Genomic DNA, 20,620 nt, shown 5'->3' with positions numbered 1-20,620 from the left:
TCTACTTGATTGATTGATTGATTGTGTGTTTTTGACACAGACACTTGATTTCAAATTGTATTTGAAGTATTGTCTGAACTTGTGCAAAAGCAAAGGTGTATTTGTGTCCAAGAGTTGAAATCCTAGTTGCTCTCTCCCCTCCACACTCCGGGCACAGTGCTCGTCATCTCAGGTTTGAATTGTTGGAAGGAGTCCTCTCAATCACAAAGATTTTCACACTTTGATGATCTGTAAATATCTATATCAGGGTTTTGTGGTCTTAATCAGGGTGTCAAACCGTTCAGATACCATGTTTTTAAATGGATGGTTTCCATCACTGTGTTGTGTTGTGTCAGACCTCATCTGAAGTACACTGTGGTGTCTTTATTGCAATTAGCTTTTGTGAAGGACAACAAAAGCTCTCCGCTTTAGGAGGCTCCTAATCGTGCTGTCACGCCTCACAAATGCACGTGAAAGAGACAATTTGCTGTGGACGAGAGATAAAAGGGGGCTAGAAACAATATAGAAGGGTAGGTGGTGTCGGATCCATGGCTACAATCAGCTCTCATGTAGAAGTGTTTACAGCCACTGTTTATACCACATGTGTGAAGCAGAGAGCTGGCTCTCCTTCCACATTTGCTGTGTGCGCATGATAGCATAGAGGTGAATGAAAATGATTTACGTTTCCTCCCAGTTCTTCAAACTGTAAAGTAGGAGTATAGATGATTGTTGCCAGGATAAAGCAAGCAAAGTGTTAGCATCTCTTTTAATGTGTCGGTTTTTATTGACTCAATGTCTGACGAGCTGGGCAACATCCAAGTTTCTTATTTTTTCTTGGCACAAATGTTTTTCTCTTTACATCATTACATCACCTTTTTTATTGTTACATTATTGTGAGATAACGTAGGATAAGAGGATGGAAGTTGATCTGTAGAGCACATTGTGAGTAGAGACACTCATTAACTCAGTCAAAGAGAAATGATGACCAAACAGTTCTGTGAGAAAGTGGCAAAAAAAACTACCTGAAAAAGTGATAATGAGACACCCAAGTCAAACACAATGTGATGAGACATGTTCAAGATTTGAGCTCTCACAAAGGATAGACTCTAATTTGAGAAATTGAGGGGAAAGTGTAAGGTTCTCTGTAAATTTCCAAAGAATTTGTCACCAAACTCAACTACAGATTCAACAATTTAGTCCTGTTCAAATAGTTGTAGAGATTATTGATTATCTTGTGAGAAACTGAGTTTTGTGTTGACATTGTATACATTTCCTGTATAATATCAACTCCTTTCTTCCCTTGCCATGTTTGATTCAGATCAATTGACAAAAAAGCTAAGAAAATTTAAATTGAGTTTAGGCATATGTGGCTTTCAACAAACCACCGTCTGTGTTGTATGAGCCCTTTACCTGAATCACAATGCTGATATTATCTACTTGCTTTTGATTTGAACTCACTGAAAGGTTTTGTGTTTCGAGAAACAGCTAAACCTGAGTTTCGGTGTTCAGCTGTTTCATGTTTCCTATGTATAAGCAGTGACCTTTTATGACACCACACGCCACAATTTCATGTTTAATATATATAGCATTCCATAGACTTTTCAAAGACGCTTAATCAATGAAAATTAACTAAATTTATTCTCATCTATCATAAAAGTTAAGACAAGTCGTCAGACAGATATTCTTTCTTGTTCTTTGAATCTGTCAGTCTAGATGTGTTTGTGCTTGTAGCTGTACGAGGGCTGCGGGCCTCATTAGTCACACGTGTGCTGTGGCGTTTTTAGTTCCCTCCTCCATCGACAAATTATTTATGATCTCTAGACCTGTGTGTGCTTGTATCACTTACCTCCCAAGGTGTGTGTGTGTGTGTGTGTGTGTTGTGACCTGACTCTCTGTGGTCTCTCAGGTTGTCAATTGGGTTGGTCCCCACCAACAGCCTCTCTCTCTCACTCCCTTCTTCTTTTCTTACTCTCTGCCTACCTTCCTGTGATGCTGTCAGCTGTGAGTGTGTGCATATATGCCCTGTCTAGGACTGTGTGTTCAGTCTGGTGTGTGTGGTGTTGTGAGGGGCCCTGATAGGGTGATTATGGATGGAGGGGCTTGGATCCCCCTTAGAATTCGCTACCTGCCTCGCTGGCATCACACAGGCTCCTACCAGCTCCACCAAGGTGAGGTGAAAGCTAGTGCGTTAAATATTTTTTCTTAATTGAGAATTTTTTTTTGATTTTAGGCACAGAGGAGCAATAATCCTAGAATTTTGACTGCAAAAGGCTTTGATGCTGACTACCTGCTTAGTTTAAGTTCAGCCACTTAAATTTGTTGATTAGATGAGCTGAACCTGTCTGAATGTGTGAATGTAGTAGGCCAGATGACCTATTTAACAATGATGTTGCTAGTCTGAATGGTGTGATGATTAAGTACTTTGGTTATATTTTCCAATGCACTCTACCATCCCCATAACAAGATAAAATTGAAATGAGTTCCGTTTTTAAAAAGAAAGAATAGAGGATCAAGGCAGTGGCATTTCTAAAAAATTTTTTTTTAAAAAGGTAAGTACTTACTGTATTTGTATTTTTATGCTGTGTTATTATGGAAGTCTCACTTTTCTCACACTGTCACTAAAAATATCTCTCAAAATGTCAAAGTTGGCAAGATGTACCTTTTGAAAAAAACCCATGAAAATTGGTTTTGAATCTTAGAGGTTCAGTTTGTAGGATTCATTGGCATCTAATGGTGAGGCTGCAGATTTCAATCAACTTAATACCCCCTGTGGGAGCCTAGTTACACTGCAACATGTTCATGTTCATGCTTAGTCTAGAATGAGTGCAGTTTATATCGTATATAGTATCTTACGTCTAATAGTTAAGCATGTTACTTCACCTTAAGAGAAGTAGCTTATGGCTTTGATGTCCTGAAAACCAAAGTATCAATGTGCCTTTGATGTTCGTCAGCAATGTGTTGATGCTGACCAGTTAGTTCAGTTGAGATTCACAAGCCGACCGAGCGACACGGGTTACTGACCATAGTATACCAATCTGTACTTTGCTTTGGATACATCTGTAAGGTTTCACAAACTGTAGATTCAGTGTTTCATTCTACCCGTTACACCGGAGTACTGGGAAACTTTTTCCCACCAGATTGGTGTACACGAGTCCATTCGAGGAAACCAACGAGTCTCAGCTCACACACCCCCTCACACTCCTCTTCCAAGCGTGTGGGGGCATCTATAGTAACCTTCTGGTAATGTGAAAATATAACAGGCTCTCTCCGTAGCCAGTGTTTGGTTTGTCCATTCTGGGCTACTGTAGAAAAATGGCGGTGCAAAATGGCAGGCTTCGAAGAGGACCCGCTTCCAATGTACATAGAAAAGGTGCAGTGTACGGAAACAAAAATGAGAGGATTGTCAGTACAAACATGATTATATTATGTTTAATTTGTTCCAATAGATCCCCCTAAATCCTGCACACTTAACCATTTACCACATATCTACGACATTATATACTCAGTGACTAAATGGGTGACTTTAAACATATATGTAAGACATACACCCCAGTAAATGACAGTCTGACATTCACAAGACTAAAGCTACATCCAAATAACTGTTTTCATTTAAAAACACATCACCGTTGCTACGTTAACGTCTGCCATCCACACTGGTAGTTTGGATGAACGTAGACGTTTGGAAACAATGACGCAGTCAACAGCTTTCACCTCCCGATTCTTATGAGTCATGACTCAACTACTAGCGGTGAAGGTAAAACTGATACAGAGCTAAAGTGCTCGTCTGGATGGAGGACGTTTCTATTTTGGAAGGCCGTTTTAAAATGAAAACGTAGTAGTATGGATGTAGCCTAAGATGATCTATAGTGTGCATAATAATCATGACAGCCCAGGAAGTGACATTTAAAAGCTGGAACCTCGTCCAAGACCTCATTCAGGTGTCACCACATTTTGCTTCAAATGTTGCGCGTTGTGTGAAATCACCCTTTTCTCTCATGAATCAACCCCTTTTTTAGTCAGGAATGTTTTGCTAATGTGGGATCCAATTGCTAATAGTAAGATCTTGATGGAGAAAACAAGGTTTTCTACTGTTAATTCCAGTAATGGCATTAGCATAGATTGCGATTTGTATGTGAAATCCTGCTTCATTTAAAGAGAATACTATTTCATTTGATCCAAACTAGAATGGCTGTAAGCATTTTGGTTGTTTGGTTCTGTGGGCTTGTTCACGGTTGATTGAGACTGGAGAAGCAGTAACAAGGATGCTACATAACACAAAAACAAGGAATGATGTCTGAGGCTCTGTTCTTATCATTCGTAGCCGGATATGACTGTTATGATGTTGCTTTGTATTGTTCGTCTGTCTCTGATAGACAGGTGCTCTATTCAGGGTATGCATTGTGATAGAGTCTAACCCCCTGACGCGCTGAACAGGATAGGTGTAGGCAGAGAAGGCATGAATAAATGTTTCCTCCTCATTAACATTGGCAGATTACTATCAAAGGGGCAGTAAGTGATTCCAAAGCGATACATGTTTTGTAAAAATCAGCGAATATTTCCTAACCGTCTGTTAGCTGTCGCTTTTGTGTGTGCGCCGAAAAAAAATCTTGTACGCACCACACAACAGTTTGTAAAAATCACTCGTCGACACCTTAAGAAACAGGCAAGTGGATGGCACTGCAACTCTTTTGCCTACTGGTTAGTGCGTCGGACTCCCATACCCGGGGACCCGGGTTCGCGGCCCAGCCTGAGCAGTAAATTCACAACAGCAAAAAGAGAGAAATAAGCCTTCTCCAGAATCGCTTACTGCCCCTTTAATGCCTGAAGTAGGAGGAGCCGTTAACTGTTATAAACTGAAGTAGGGTGAGTGAGCCAAGCAGTTTGAAAAAGGTGATGAAAAATATTAAATGTGAAAACTGTCATTGATAACATTAAGCTGAAAAGTTTTTTTATGCTGGAGTTGTTCGTCAAAAGCGAAGTTTCCAAATTTGAAATCACACAGGCCTTTAGCTGTGTGATTGTGCTCTTTTAGCTCAGTTACAGGATGTTGCGTCGTTTCAGGCACCTGACCGGTGATGCCTTCCCTCTGGCTGTTCTTGTGTTTGTTTTATCTCAATTTAGAGGCCCAGATGTAGTTCATCTGGCCTGAAACCCTTTTACGCGGTTGCTGTCAGCTTTTTTGTGTGCTTCTGTCTTTTTGCCTGTCTGCTCACACTTCAGGAACTTTGTCATAGCTTAGCTTTTGTCTGTTAAAACAGGTGATTATTTTGTCTGTTTTTAAGTTTGTTTTTGTTTTTGTAATACTGATTTTGGCTTCAAGGCACCCCAGTCCAGAGAGGACTAAAAGCATTCATCGTACTTATATTGTTGTACTAATTGTAACACCGCTGACTATGGTAAAGAAGGTTTGGGTTCGATTCCAGGCCATCCCAGTGTGGGCCCTTAGCCAAGGTCCTTGATGCTACCTGCCTCGATAATTGTAAGTCGCTTTGGACAAAAGCATCAGCAAAATGAATGTAAATACATTAAAATGAAACAGGTCCTTGTACTGAACATCAGTTTGATTAGATTGTATGCAATTTTGCATATATTTAGTATATGGTGATATACAGAATATTTTATTATAGCCCAGGACTTAAATTGTGGCAATTTTGTAAATAAACGAGTTGAAGTATTTTCCAAGTCTTTTGCAGCCAGCTGCATAGATATACAAAATTATAAAGAAAATTTATTTACAAAAAAAAAGATTAAAAAAATATTTCAAAAGGATGATAAAACAGCAGAAACTCATAGCAGAGGTCAACCTTCTACTGTACTGCTGTTTGATGTCATGTGTTTATCTGCGTGTGTGTGTGTGTGTGTGTGTGTGTGTGGGTGTGTGGGTGTGTGGATGTGGGTGTGCTGTGTGAGCAGAGCTGAACAGCGTGGAGCTGCAGGGCTGCAGCAGCGACAACAGTCTGAATAGTAATGCCAGCCTGCCCAGTGTCCAGAGCCACCGGCGCCACACTGAGAGGAGAGTGGCGAGCTGGGCCGTCTGCTTCGAGAGACTGCTGCAGGATCCCGTGGGAGTCCGCTACTTTTCGGTACGATGACAGCACATGACTGGTCGCTGGCCAGCACGTGCTCACATAATCTGATTACACTTTTTATCTTGTAGCAGCTAAAAGTCGAATCAAGTCTCCCTCTGCGAGGTGTTTGTGATGAGATAAAACATGTGAGGAGTCTATCAAATATAAAGTGTGTGCCACACATCATACATAAGTTAGTGCACTGAACAGTATGCTGTAGTCATATCATTTGGTTGGTCATGTCAGGCTGAGCATTTGTTATTTGACTCATTTGTTTCTTTTACTCTGCTTCATGCAAATATTGTTTTCAAAATGTAAAACAAAATAAAATCTCAAAAATGTGTGGTAAGGTGTCACAACAGTTATAAGATTACCTCACTGTACTATTGTCATATTTTTCCTCATGTTTGCTGAACACTTAATTCTTGAAATGCAGGAGTTCCTAAAGAAAGAGTTCAGTGAGGAGAACATCCTGTTTTGGCAGGCATGTGAGTTCTTCAGCCACATCCCTGAGAACGACAAGAAGCAGGTAACAGACATGCAAGACATTGTTTGACCACAACATGCATATCTATTAACGCCCCTCTAGCAATAATGAGGTTTAGCCTGTGAGCTTTTTGGAAATCTCTTCTGCATTCTCCATGAACCTCGCACCTCTCTCCAGCTCTCTCAGCGTGCCAGGGAGATCTACAACAGCTTCCTGTCCAGTAAAGCGACAACACCGGTCAACATAGATAGTCAAGCTCAGCTCGCTGATGACATCCTCAATGCCCCCCGACCCGACATGTTCAAGGAGCAGCAACTGCAGGTAGTATTTACACAGAGACACTATGGCCTTATGTTTGTGTCTCTTTCCTGACCGAGCAACTTAAGATACGGAGTACAGAAAAATACATTTTTCAAGCACAAAATTACATTTTGAAGAGAAATAATAGGCAAGCAACTTAAACTCCAAACTCAAGGAAACCACTAATTACTTCTGCTCTGGAGTCGTTACTAAGATGACACTGACCTCTAACCTCCTTTGTGAGGTGGAAGTGATAAGACGCTCTCCCTGAAGGGCCAATTTGTTATAACCTATAAATCTGGAAAACAGACGCCTATTGAAACATGTACTAGTATGTCTTGGCCTGCTGTCTGGCATCGTGGATGTGAATGACTTCTTAGATGTGCATGTCGTGGAGGGGGGGTCTCGTTGAAAAGCTCAATTGATTCCAACAGCTGACCTCAGCTCAGATGTTCAAACTCTGATAAGAGTCACAAGGCTAGACAGATATCTGCACTGTCACCCTCTATATTTTTACACATCACACACACACAGGCACGCACACACACACACACACACACACACACACACACACGCACACACACATCAAAGCCTCATTTGAGCTTTTCCAAAATACCCCTGGACTTGAAGATCATGGGTCAGTGCTAAAACAGTTTGAATAAATTTTTCACCCACACACTCATTACCTAGTACAGTTTGGCTACAGGGCTTTTAAAATGATTAAACTCTATTAAATGATATCTAACATTGGCAATTTTCTCAGAAAGGGATGACTTGCAGTTTTCACTTACCTGAAACAAAAATACCACTAAAGCTATTAACTTCAAAATTTCTGCATAAGCAGTCAAATAGTTGGACTACACAGTCATGCAACAAAAGTTTTAAAACTCATCTACTTCTAGCTTAGCCTTAATATCCCCCATCATATACAGTATACATACACCCCATGTCACTTCTATACAATACATTTCAAAAGCTAGCCGTCAGAGTGTAATTCAGATGTTTATAACCCCGTGGCCTTGACCTTTAGCACGATCCTGTCCGTTTTGCAACGATGTGTCTACCCATTATATTTTTGTGTGCTTGTATACAATAAACGTATTCATTCTTTCTTTCCTTTTCCTTAGATCTTCAACCTGATGAAGTTTGACAGCTACACACGCTTCCTCAAGTCTTTGCTGTACCAGGAGTGCATGCTGGCTGAGGTGGAGGGTCGACCTCTGCCTGACCCTTACCACATCCCCAGCAGCCCCACCTCCAAACATAGCACCACCGGCTCTGACCGCTCCAACCTCTCCACACCCAAGAAGGTAACACAGCACACATGGCCGACTCTTTTTCATAACAATTTTTGTAAATTCATTTTGGGGTTGCGTGTGTGTCTACCTTCGCCTCTACCTTTCTTTATTTTTTGTGTGTTATAGGAGGACAAAAAGAGCAAATCTGGTCGATCTTTGAATGAGGACAGCAGAGATGACTCAGGAGACCGGAGGAAAGGCATGTTCTTCTCCTGGTCCCGCAACAGGAGCTTCGGCAAAGGCCCCAAGAAGCGAGAGCTGGCAGACTTCAACTACAGTCAGTATTCACAGTCTATGAGTTCTGTCTGTTGAAGTGTTTAAACAAAAAAGACTCCTTCTCGAAAAACAGTCGCAGAATTGTTGGCTGGTTCAATAGCACATATCACATGATTAATTATATACTGTATCTGTGGATTCCCCCACGAACCTAATCAATTGCAGTTTGTAGATTTTTCCTGGAATTCATTGTTGACAAAAAAAACAAGCTGACACTGTCAAGTTGAACGGCCACTTTCATGTCCGACACAGAGGTCTGGAATCATTCCTCTGTTTGTCTCTCCTCTTGATTCCACTAAGGAGTGCATTGTCTTTCAGATTTCTCCGGCAGTAATGGTCGCCGTGAGTCACAGGGTTCACTGTCATCAGGAGCCAGTCTGGAATTGGGGACGTCCGGGTCCGGGAGGAATGAGGTCAGCCTGGAAAGTGATTTAACCAGATAATCAGTTTAGACATAACAGTAAACATTCATGTCTTTATCTTCACCCTCTTCCACTCTGTAAATGAGTTCCTTTCAAAGTAACTCAGAATTTAAGAACTGAGAACTGACTCATCTCCATCTCCCTGTGTGTCTATTTTCTTCATCCAGGGTGAAGTTTCCCGTGGTGCAATATCGGTGTCAACAGAGCGTGGAGGGGGCAGCGCCCCCTTGAGGCAGTGTAACATAAGCTTGCCGGACGGCTCATGTTGCTCTGTGCCACTGAGGGCTGGAGTGTCCATCAGGGACTTGCTGCTGGGCCTCTGTGAGAAGCTCTGCATCAACTTGGCAGCTATAGACCTCTTCCTGGTCGGAGGGGAGAAGGTATCGTAAACTATAACGACGTTCGCCAAAAACTCACCTCCACCAAGACAAAGGCGCAATCTCGGCATGTTAAAGAAAGTTTAAAAGAATTGCCTGTGGATCAGGATCTGCTCCAAAATAAATGGGTCATGGGTTTACTTGGGTCATGCCCCACCTCTCCACAAAATGTAATGGAAATTGTTTTTGTAATCCTGCAAATGGCAATGAAGACATAATTTCCTTGGTGGAGGTTATAAACTATAGTTAGCTATCCAAAAACCAAATGATTTTACTTGCTTCAAAAAAATGTATTCATTTAAAGCTTCATTAATGTTTATTTTTTATGAGCAATAGGCCGAATGACATTGAGATGTGAATTATCACATTTCGTTCTATGTTGTGATTTATAGTCTTTCAGGTCATTGTTTTGGTTTGATGGTCCGCATCTTAACTGTTTTCATTCTCCCTCACCATTTAAACAAACTGTATTTTACTAACACGTCAGCCATGTCAGATTTATACTTCAAACAAGATTAATGCAGCTTTAATAAATGATGATTGCAGCTACAGCATTTCATATAAGTTGGGGACCGAGAGTAGTAGTTGTTGCTGTTTTCTATTTGCCAGTTCCATTGAACTCGACGGGAGTGTGCGACCATGATACTGGATGGTGGTGATTTCAAAATTTAAGTTGTGTGACAAGTGGACATCTTTTTTTACTTTTTCTGTTTCTTTCAGCCACTTGTTTTGGACCAAGACTGTATGACATTGTGCTCTCGGGACCTCCGACTAGAAAAACGCACTCTCTTCAGGTATAGTCACATACAGTTCTGTATTGTTGTAAAATATCAAAAGAAGCTTTCAGTGGCCACCACACAACCACATAAATCTACAGAAAATCTGTCATTCTGTTTATTACGTTCCCAGACTTGACTTAGTCCCTATTAATCGGTCTGTGGGCCTAAAAGCTAAACCCACCAAGCCAGTGACTGAAGTCCTCAGGCCTGTGGTCGCAAAATACGGCCTGCACCTCGCTGACTTGGTGGCACGCATTGTAAGTCACTCCTTATTCTGCCTGTAGATAGACAGAAAGAAACAAACAGTTACTGTAATGACTTCAAACTATCATCTTATTTTATACAGAGTGGGGAGTCTGAACCTTTAGATCTAGGTCTTCCTATTTCCAACCTGGACGGGCTGCGAGTGGTGTTAGACATAGCAGAAAACACTTCTGGAAAAGGTAAGGAACATACAACGCTTGTTGATTTGGAAATGTTGGCTGGTGTCCCTAATTGACAACATAATGACAATAGTCACTCTGTTTTTGTTGCTGTGTTGTTTAGTTTCCTCTTTGCATCAGAATCTCTAAATCTGCTCTGTCTTCCATTCAGCAGACAAACAGAAGGCAGTTCCGCCTAAGAGTCACATCCCGGCCTCCACAAGCAGAAACCAATCAACAACAGTACGATCTCCTCCAACCTTTTTATTTCTTTTTTTTCTTGCTCTGGAATGTTCCATAATCCACCCAATGTCTTCACTTCTATGTTGACGATGTCACGCTACTAAGTGTCTCTCTTGCTGTCTTTAGTCACCCGTGTCTGTTTGCACCGTGTTACAAGTGTGTGCAGGTGTACAATGTGTGTCTCCGTCAGTGATCGGCTATATGTGAATGTATGTGCTCTGTCGCTGTGGGGCTGAGAGCCTTGTCACACTCACAAAGTTCCTAATGTTCCATTACTGTGGTCTGCCTGTGGCCGAATGCATAATCAACCTTGCTCTCTGGTTTGCTGGTTCTCTTTCTTCCGTTACAAACCCACTGGCCGGGCGACACGAACATGGCGTCGCAGAGCATTTGCCGGGTCTCACAAGCTCTGAAAACTCCCTGTGGGGATGAAGTTGGTGGTGGCAGCTTCTTGTTGTTATTTGGGTTTTATCTGTTTAATGACCATCTGAAATTGTCATTTATTGATTTCATGGTTGATTCTAGGAAGAATCTTTTTTTTAAACAGGCTTTATTTCCCACTTCAGGGGCTGTAGTGTGGCTTTTAGTGGTAGATAGTTGGTCCCTCTGTTGCTGTGGTGTGACGTGGTGATACATGTTGGTGATACTTAGTACACAGTGTCTGACATCTGAAACATCCCACTATATATATTACCAATATATCATATATATATAGAACAGTTTTCAATGAATGAATGTCATTGATTATTAATCATGCTAGTTAATAATTTCACCATCCCATTTAATTGCCCCGATTAAAACACCCTCTATTAATGCAAATTGTGCTCATTTGCCAATCAAATTGGCAAATGACAATTTGTCACTGTACTTGCCATCAGTAGTATAAGTCCCCATGTATTGACATTACTTGTGCCCATACTTGCACCACCATGACTCATCAAGGCTTTAATGCCCCGCTCCGCTCTCCTTGTGGCCCCCAGGGGGAGGATAGGCCATCAGCCCACCCCCGTGGGGAAAACGGCAAGGCTGGGCACAGCCCTGACCCAAGAGGCCTGGCTTTACCCAACCACTCTGTCTCTCTGCATAAGGCTCCGGAGAAAAGAAAGCAGAAAAAGATAAATATAGACGAAGCTGAAGGTAAAGACTGAGCGACCTCTCTCTCTCTCTCTCTCTCTCTCTCTCTCTCTTTCTCTCTCTCTCTCTCTCTGTTGCTGTGTTGCTATGATCACACTAACCCTTCTGCCTGTCTGCAGTATTGCAGAAGCAGCACAGAATGCTTTCAAAGCTAGCTAGCTACATGTAGCACAGTCACCTCTGCTCACACTGAATGTAGCCTTGACTCGTCTAACTGATTAACAAACACCCCCTGGTGTATGTTTTCTGAATGACAATGAATGTGTTTTACTGGTTTTCAACATGCTATTTTGGGTGATTATTTATTTGTGTGCGTGTGAATGTGCGCGTGCGTGTGTGTGCGTGTGTGTTTGTGCGGGCCTGCAGAGTTCTTCGACCTCATATCCAAAGCTCAGAGCAACCGAGCAGACGACCAGCGAGGCCTGCTAAACAAAAGTGACCTGCAGCTTCCAGACTTTCTGCGCCTGTCGCCAGTGGCAACCAACCCGGCTGCGCCTCCTCCCGATGACATTGAGCCCAGTTGCTCCACCCCTAATTCCTGTAACCCCAACAACGGCAGCTTCCCCAGCAGCAGTCGCCGGGGCAATAAGACAAACAGCAATGACAGGGGAGGAGGAGGTGGCATCCATTTGCTCAGCGCGAGCCATCAGTCCCAGAGCTTGGACTCTGCACTGGGCACTGAGAGTGGAGGGGCGAGGAAATCCAGACCACTTCCTCCATTTCCTGGCACCATCTCCCCCATCCACTCCTCATCTAGCAGGGGAGAGTCGGTCCAGATGCTGGAGGAGGACACATTGTCTGATCTGACTCTCGTGGGAGAGGGGGACATTAACAGCCCAAGCCTCAACTACATCACTCCCTCAGCCTTCCCCTGCAAACCCCAACCCCGACCCCAACAACAAGCACAGGCCGGTCGGCCTAGCTCAGGTACTTTTCCTGTGTGAAACTTTTGAACTTTCACCTCTTCCTTCCCTTGAGTGCAAGGGGGACTGGAGAACCACTCAAGTCAGTCTACGTTCATTGTTGGTCTATGGCTGATTGGCCCAGAATGCCTCAGATCTCCTCCCTTACCTCATTCACTTAGTGCTAAAATATCTCTCAATTTAATACTGACTTTCTACAGTTGAAAGTTAATTTCAGAAATGTTTAATCTCAGAGTTAAGTGTAAATATACAGTAACCATGTAAAAATACAATACATACAATAGAAATGAGTGTCCATATAGTTAACAGATGGACAGTCAGTTAATATAGTGATTTCAGGCATCTACTTTAAGTCAACAACAGCCTGAAGATAAAATAGAGCAGGCACATTGAGAGAAGAAAGATGGATGCATTAGCGCTGGACACAAGTTGGCCCTGTGATTTCCCTGCGTGGTGTGTTTGTGTGAACTCGTGAGACTTGCTGTGGATTTTTCTTCAGAGACGTGAGCTCAAGGATGAGCTCGGGACGAATTGATGAATTGATGAGGACCAGTGCCAAACTCCCTCCTACACACACACACACACACACACACACACACACACACATCCCCTCCAGTGTACACAGTCTAACAATGCACTTTAGCAATTACAATAATGAAACTTTAAAAATCTTCACGTTTTCCTAAAATCAAATAAAAAATATATTTTTAATCCTCCAAAAGGTCTGTTTCATGCGACAGGTGGTTGAGCTGCCATATGTTCAGAAGCTCATTGACAATGTGTGCTTACAGTCATTCGCTGTCACAACATCCAAAGTGTTAAGGAAGCTTCAGTTCTGCACTTACAAGTGGACCACGTGTTATTTTCAACTTATTCCATGCTCTTCAGCACACTGACCCCATAAATACAAGCATATGCCACCACCATGAACACAGTCATTTGAATCAGCTGTTGTTTGTCGTCTCAAGCACAGTACCTTCTGTGTTTCCACTCACATCAAGCATCTCTCGTGTCACCCATGAAAACAAAGAACTGTGACCAAATGATCTAGAAACGTCTATGCTGACTATATGAGCAGTCTTCTCATTTTCATCTCCACTTTGTGTCAACGCAGGATGTTTTCTCTCTCTCTCTCTCTCTCTCTCTCTCTCTCTCTCTCCACATTCCAGCAATTCAACCGTGTTTTAGCTGTTCTTCCCAGCAGGGTTCAACCATGTCAAACCGTTTCACTTTTTGAAGGTTTTACTGATACCTTATCTCGAGAAAACATTAATTTATCCCTTGTCCCAAAAGTATTAACTTGTATATAGTCTTTTTAGTGAAACCAACGTATTGTTGTAGCCATGGTTAAAATGTAATGCAGCCAATGCCGTTGCTTCAGTTGTGTCACAGTAGAAATCAATTCTCTGCTCAGTTGACTGTACTGTCTGTAAATAGATCAAATAAATGTTTTAGAGGTTGAACTTGCTCTATAGAGCCTCATGAGAGCAGACTCTTTTCATAGACCTTCACTATTATCTGATGTATTCCTTCTCTACACTTTCTTTATTTGTAATGCATGTGTTCCTCTGGAGTCTCAGTTTGTCAACAACAAGACTGCAGTATTTATTTGCATCATCATATCCTGATGGTTGATGTAAAACATAATGCCATCACGGAAATAACCAGTGGTGGATGAATCAAGCACATTTACTCAAGCACTGTGTGAGACTGTCATGTGTTACTGTTACATGTGAGCCGCAGAGTAAAGCCTTCGATTCTTCAAAGTATGATCTGGTAGTGATCTCTGAAAAAAAACTAAAGGTCATTTAACAACGCTCATCACTGTTCTGAAGTCATTTTCAGAATCCTGAAACGTCTGCATGATAAAAAAATTTCACCCCTTTCATAAATTACAGACCAAACTAGAGTGGCAGCCAGAAAGGATATTTTTTCTTGTCCTTTTATTCTATATGAACCAAAATAACTTTGACTGTTATACATTTTTCTCCAATTTTTGAAATGTTTTGCAATTTTTATATATATATATATAAAACCCTATGCAACCGAGGGAATGGTCTTAGAGTTGAGGATTTTGCATCAACAATGAGTACTTTTACATGGTTGTTTTGCTACTTTCACTTAAGTAATTGATCTGACTACTTCTTCCACCACTGGGAAATATTTTATTTGTATAGCGCCATATCACAACATACATTGTCTCAAGGCACTTTACATAGTGAGGTCAATATTACAATATTACAGGGAAAACCCAACAAATCCCACAATGAGCAAAGCACTTGGCGACGGTGGAGAGAAAAAACTCCCTTTTAACAGGAAGAAATCTCTGACAGAACCAGACTCAGTTGTGGGCGGTCATCTGTCTCGACCGGTTGGGGTGAGGAGAGAAATGGGTAAGAAAGGAGAAGTGGGCAGAAAGAGGGAGAGAGAAGAGACAGCAGGAGAGAAGAGAGAGAGAGGACAATTGTACATGTTTAATCTCTACCAGACAGATACTTATAATTAAGTATAAATAAAAAAATAATAATGACGGGTTTGGGTCCTGCAGCTCTGGGGTCAGAGATACATTAGGAGAGATAGAAAACACAAACAGGGTTAGTGACATGTAATGTAAACATCGGGGATTTATATTTTTCCCAGTTTTGACCCAGTTTTCTAATAATTCTGACCAGCAGCCAGCCCAAGTTGAAATGCTTTCCAGTACCAGCAAGAAGACTGTGATGGATTCTTCTGGTTTTCACCTTTGCCCACTTCACTCCATCTGTGCAACCTCTTTCCTATTTATCTTACTTGATATTCCTCTCCTCCCTCTGTTGCCTCTTCTCTCTGTGTGTGAGAGTTTGTGTTTGTGTTTCAGTCTGCAAGACAAGGCTTTTGTTTCAGGGTAGAAAGGCATTTTGGGGGAAAGGGCTATTAGTTATGCATGGGTACCCCTCTGCTCAATGCTCAAGCTTTGTCATTGTGGCTCTCTCTCTCTCTCTCTCACACACACACACACGCTCACACCCAGGGATATACTAATTTCCACTTCATACTGACATCCAAACTGACCAACAACAATGTGCGTATGTGCGTGTGTGTATATGTGCGTGTGTGTATATGTGCGTGTCACATGATGATCTTATTCTGTCACAGTTTTCTTAGGAAAAATTCTCTACTGTTTGGTGTGTTTGTTTCCTCTTGGACTGACATGTGATAACAGCAGCAACTGACCATCTTTAACCAGTCCATATGATGAACTACAACATATCTGTACAAACAAAGAGAGAGAGAGAGTTCAATAGAGCTCTATTTATTTGGTTCAACATAAGCTTATAAAATCTTCCTGAAGTCATGACTTCAATATAAAATAAGTAAACCGATTTCTGGGTGTGACTCTTGTTTTCACGATCCAGTGAGTTTGACTGATGTTTGCTGTGCTTGCATGGAAAAACCATGCTCACAGAAGTTGTTCCACACATACAGTTTCGGCTCTGTGCTTCAGATCACTGGCTCTTGGTCGCACCATTGCCCGTTTCCACCGGCCAACAAAATAATTGCCTCCGAGTGCAATGGCACAAAGCTTGTCATCTCACATGGCTCCATCTACTGGCGATAAGAGAAAGTAAAAAAAATGGCAGAGAGGGAGGGAAACAAATCATCTTGCAGCTGAGCTTGGACAAACTGCACTTCAGTGGTTTTTATCCTGAGATCAAAAGCAACATGTGGGTGGCTGTGGCTCAGGACATAGAGGCGTTCATCCACTAACCCGAAGGTTGGCGGTTCAATCCCAGATTCTGCCAGTCCTTGGGCAAGACACTTAACCCCAACTTGCCTCTGATGGCTGGATGTATGAATGTGTAGGAATGTGACAGAAAAATGCATGATAAATAGCAGCACTGAATGGGTGAATGTGACTTTCCTGTGAAGCACTCTGAGTGGTCTATATGACTAGAAAAGCGTTATATAAAATACAGTTCATTTACATAAGTTCTATAGTAACTGATGTGGGTGCTGATCTTTTTCATGCACTCATATTTGCTTTAGTTCAGAACACAAAAATAATGAAATAAGTGGAAATGCCTTTGAATGTGTGTAGAGTCCACATGAAAAACAACCAGGGGTGTTAGAGAGCAGTGAGTTTACCAGATCTCTGTAGCCTGAAGGTAATGGTGTGAAGCTACTGTAGCTGTCATGAGAGCAAGACATTTCTCTCTCCCACCTTCAGGTAACTGTCAGTGGTCGAGTTGCATTGTGGGTAATATATAATTGCAGGATTATGCAGGTTATGTAAAAGAAGAAGGAGTTGAGTAAAACAAATACATGTTTGTTTTTTTTTGTATCAGTTATGGTCCTTTTTTAGACATAATTTACAGTTTGCCTCCAACTTTTTAAAGATGTTTTTAATGACAATCCTGAACAACACTTTTCTACTGTTAAATAAGTCTCCAGCACTAACATTTTCATAGTTTACGCCATTTTATTTCATTTTACTTAAATGGGACATCCCAGTGCAATACTGAATCTAACTGTATCCACTGTACAACCACAGTAACAGTACATTGCTGTTCATTTAAACAAGTTCCATGCCAGTAAGCTAGGTTGTACTTGAGCCCAGTCAGTGACTTGACCAGAGCTCTGACTGAGTCGTCCTGCTAACTGAAGTGAAACGCAGCCGAACAGTGATCCCCTGCTTCCTGAACCAGAAGTGTTCACGCTGTGTAAAACGCACCAAACTCTCAAAATTCTTCAGTTTGACATTACTCTTCAACTTGCTGGGTCTGATATTGGTATCCTAAGATTAAGCTTATTGAAAGATGCACTATTCTCCTATTATCATTTTGGAGGTAAAATAGTTGCATAATGTTGATTAATGTACAGCTGATGGGAATGTCATTGGTTTTACAGGGTTTTAGTCATACCTTGACTTGATGGGGAAGATTTATGAAGCTATAAAAAAGAAAATTAAATGAGGCAGTAGCACATCCAACAACAGGATTGAAGTCAAAGTCACATATTTATTCAAAAAATAGAGCTTTAGTAGAACTGTGAGAGCAATCACAGATGAAGAGACGTCCCCTTTTATATAAGCTAGTAGATGGCAGCAGTCTGTATCAAGATGGGAATACAGTCTCTCTTCTCTTCCTTGCTCTCTCTCACTCTCTCTCTCTCTCACATGCACACAGGCACACACACACACACACACACACACACACACACACACACACACACATTGAATGCCATCTAACCCTCTTTCCCATGATGTCATAGCCAAGTGCCATGGGGTACAGACTGCTGCCATCTACTGTTTTGATGCTAAGGTTAAGGTTAAAGTTAGGTTAAGACTCCTGTAAATGAACTTACTATGTCAATGTAAGGTCCTCTGAAGTCATGGAGGTTGTGGGTTGGAACAGTTGGCCAAACGATGCGCTTGGATTTCCTTCTCAGTTTTTCACACACAAAAACAATCCAATGAATGAAGATATCTTCTAGTTTTTGTTCACGGCCTGTGCGTTTCTCACTGCACCACAGATTTTTAAAAAGAAATGCAGAACTTTTTGCTTTGTTGTGTTTTTGTGAGTGCTCTTGCATGAGAATTGTTTGCAGTGCTGGTTTTGTCTCCTCCACTTGTCTCTTTGGTCGTCTGTTTTTTTTTAATCAGCCTCTTCTTCCTCAGGTAAAGACAAAGACAGATGGAGAGGGACGGAAAGAGAAGGAGGAGGTATTAAAATGCCCAGCAGAAGAACAACATCTTCTAAGCCCATCAGTACTTCTCTTTTTCCTCCTCTTCCTCCTCCTCCTGCCCCTCTTCGCTCACGTCGTAAATCCAAATCACCTTCGTCCCGCTCCAACCATGCAACCCCAAAACGAGCTTTGGATTTGGATAAAATTGGGTCTGATTGGTTCCTTTCTAATCCGGAAGACACCAGGCAACACCGCAGAGGGTCCCGAGACCTCCGGGGCTCCCAGGGCTCAGAGCTGGACAGGAAGTGGGAGGGTGTGGCCTTGGAGCTTCGTCACCATGGCAGCAGGATGAGGTCGGCAGTGTACCAGACATCAGAACTGCCCTCCATGGTCAAAGCCAAGGGACAGTTGGAGCATAGTGAGGGCAAAGGCAAGACAGACCGGAGTAAATTGAAAGCAACGTTTGTTTGAGGAGGAGGAGAAGTCATGTCTGGAATTCTGGTGTGGTCTCCGTGACGATGACCACGCTCATGGTCCCTGCAGCAGCTGAAACACTGTCTAGATTCAAAGTTGGGGCGAAGGGCCCCGTCAACAGTCAACAACTGTGCAGCTGCTCTCAGGCCTCCTGCTGACGGCTGACGTTGGCAGGCTGAGAGATTAATAACGGCCATGTCCCAATTCCATAGTACAGGCTCACTAGTATGTTCTCTGCAGTGGTGGAAGTGCGCTATCACCAATACCGTCCAACTTCACTGCACTGCACTCACTTAATACTTCTACTCCACTACATTTCACAGGGAAATACTTTTTATTCCATACACTATATGGATCTGACAGCTAACAGTTATACATTGTCCTCTTTAATAGTAATGCTCTGCTTACAGTATAAAAAGAAAAAAAATTGCATGGTGGCCAGATGGGATTTTCACTTGTATAGAGAGTCATTTTTAAATTGTGGTTGTGCTGCCCATACGTGGTGTAGGATCTGAGTAGTGCTTCCACCACCCGCAGTGTGTTCATATTGGAAAAGGGATACACAGCATAGAATGCAAACTATTTGAACATCATTTCAATTATGTACAAAATACAATAAATACAAGTAAGGAGAAGCTGTTCAACTGCAAAACAAACAAGCAAAATCTTTGCTTTCTATTTGTGAAGTTAAATTGACAGTGGGTTTCCAAAGTTACAGTTGGATTTGTTTCTCAATGATTTTCATCATTAAGTAAAGTATAGTGATTTATTTTATGCTAACAGTATCTGCAACAGTTAGTAGATACTGTAGTACTTATCGTGAACAGCAAATATCTGGTGTATAACTGGGACACAGCGTCACACTCAATCCATGTGTAACACACCTTCAGTCATTTTAAGGGATAATCCCGCAATTTAGTATTGCACTTCCATAAAGATCAAGCTCCAAAAACCCTTCAAAGACCCTTCTTATGCTTCCAATTTACGTCATCCGGCTGTGTCCACAAACTGAACAGTATTAACTATGACAAGAAAAACTTGTTTAAAATAAAACATTACAAAGAAAAACTGTAGCAGTAAAGATAACTTTTTTTTCCATAAGCTATTACACATGTCTACCATCTGGATTACAATGAAACGTCAGGATAAGTGATGCAAAAAAGCTTGGTGAGATCAATAATTGTATTAGTGTTTTTGTAATAAGCGTTAATGAAATTCACCGGACTGATTTAGTGTATATTACACTGGACCTTGTTTCTGTGAGACCCCAATGACTTAGTGCTCAGTAAACTGCAGCACTGCTGCATCCCTAGCTCCCCCCCACCCCCAGGATCATCTCATTCAGTGGACATATGGACATGAAAAGTCATGCTCATACAATAAAAATCTTTTCTTGAAAAAGCAATTGTGCATAATCATTATGGCTGTTGTATTTTTTTAAAAAATTTTTTTGATTGACAGTGTTCTTGCACTGAATTTTCGCAGACAGAGCCGAGGCTCCGCGTTAAGGCAGCACGAATCCCTGTCTAACACCCAGCTCCACCGGCTAAGTGAAAGGTGCGCGAGTTATGCGCTTTTAATCGGATTAGCTCGGTTGTAAACTTTAAACACTTGATGCGGGATGACAACTGCACTAACCTGGCGCGCAGGAGCAGAGGTGATTCTAAAGTATGTTGGGGCCCTAGGCAAAAAAATCAAAGGGGGCCCCTCGAACCAGCGTTCATCACCATTATGTTATAAATAATCTATCTATTTAAAAACTATTCATTGTTTA

General features: G+C 41.8%; 1 protein-coding gene across 9 annotated transcripts in view; it reads left to right on the top strand.

Annotated features, from left to right (window-relative positions):
- Positions 1–14,171, top strand: part of rgs12b (regulator of G protein signaling 12b) — a 53,677-nt gene extending 39,506 nt beyond the window's left edge. For 3 of the 9 annotated variants that reach the window (XM_047333872.1, XM_047333871.1, XM_047333874.1), the window contains 13 exons: positions 5,893–6,062; positions 6,484–6,576; positions 6,712–6,855; positions 7,962–8,144; positions 8,259–8,409; positions 8,727–8,821; positions 8,998–9,210; positions 9,928–10,001; positions 10,117–10,243; positions 10,333–10,429; positions 10,581–10,651; positions 11,632–11,788; positions 12,152–14,171. In XM_047333872.1, the coding sequence (XP_047189828.1) occupies positions 5,893–6,062; positions 6,484–6,576; positions 6,712–6,855; positions 7,962–8,144; positions 8,259–8,409; positions 8,727–8,821; positions 8,998–9,210; positions 9,928–10,001; positions 10,117–10,243; positions 10,333–10,429; positions 10,581–10,651; positions 11,632–11,788; positions 12,152–12,729 (2,153 nt within the window). In that variant the 3' untranslated portion in view covers positions 12,730–14,171. The remainder of the gene's footprint in view (positions 1–5,892; positions 6,063–6,483; positions 6,577–6,711; positions 6,856–7,961; positions 8,145–8,258; positions 8,410–8,726; positions 8,822–8,997; positions 9,211–9,927; positions 10,002–10,116; positions 10,244–10,332; positions 10,430–10,580; positions 10,652–11,631; positions 11,789–12,151) is intronic. The other 6 variants (XM_047333875.1, XM_047333873.1, XM_047333879.1 and 3 more) reach the window with 3 other exon arrangements.
- The last annotated feature ends 6,449 nt before the right edge of the window (positions 14,172–20,620 follow it).

Source organism: Scophthalmus maximus, chromosome 8 (genome assembly GCF_022379125.1).
Source record: "Scophthalmus maximus strain ysfricsl-2021 chromosome 8, ASM2237912v1, whole genome shotgun sequence".
Lineage (NCBI taxonomy): Eukaryota > Metazoa > Chordata > Actinopteri > Pleuronectiformes > Scophthalmidae > Scophthalmus > Scophthalmus maximus.
Note: the sequence above shows the minus strand (reverse complement) of the source record. Positions and strands in the feature narration are given on the sequence as shown.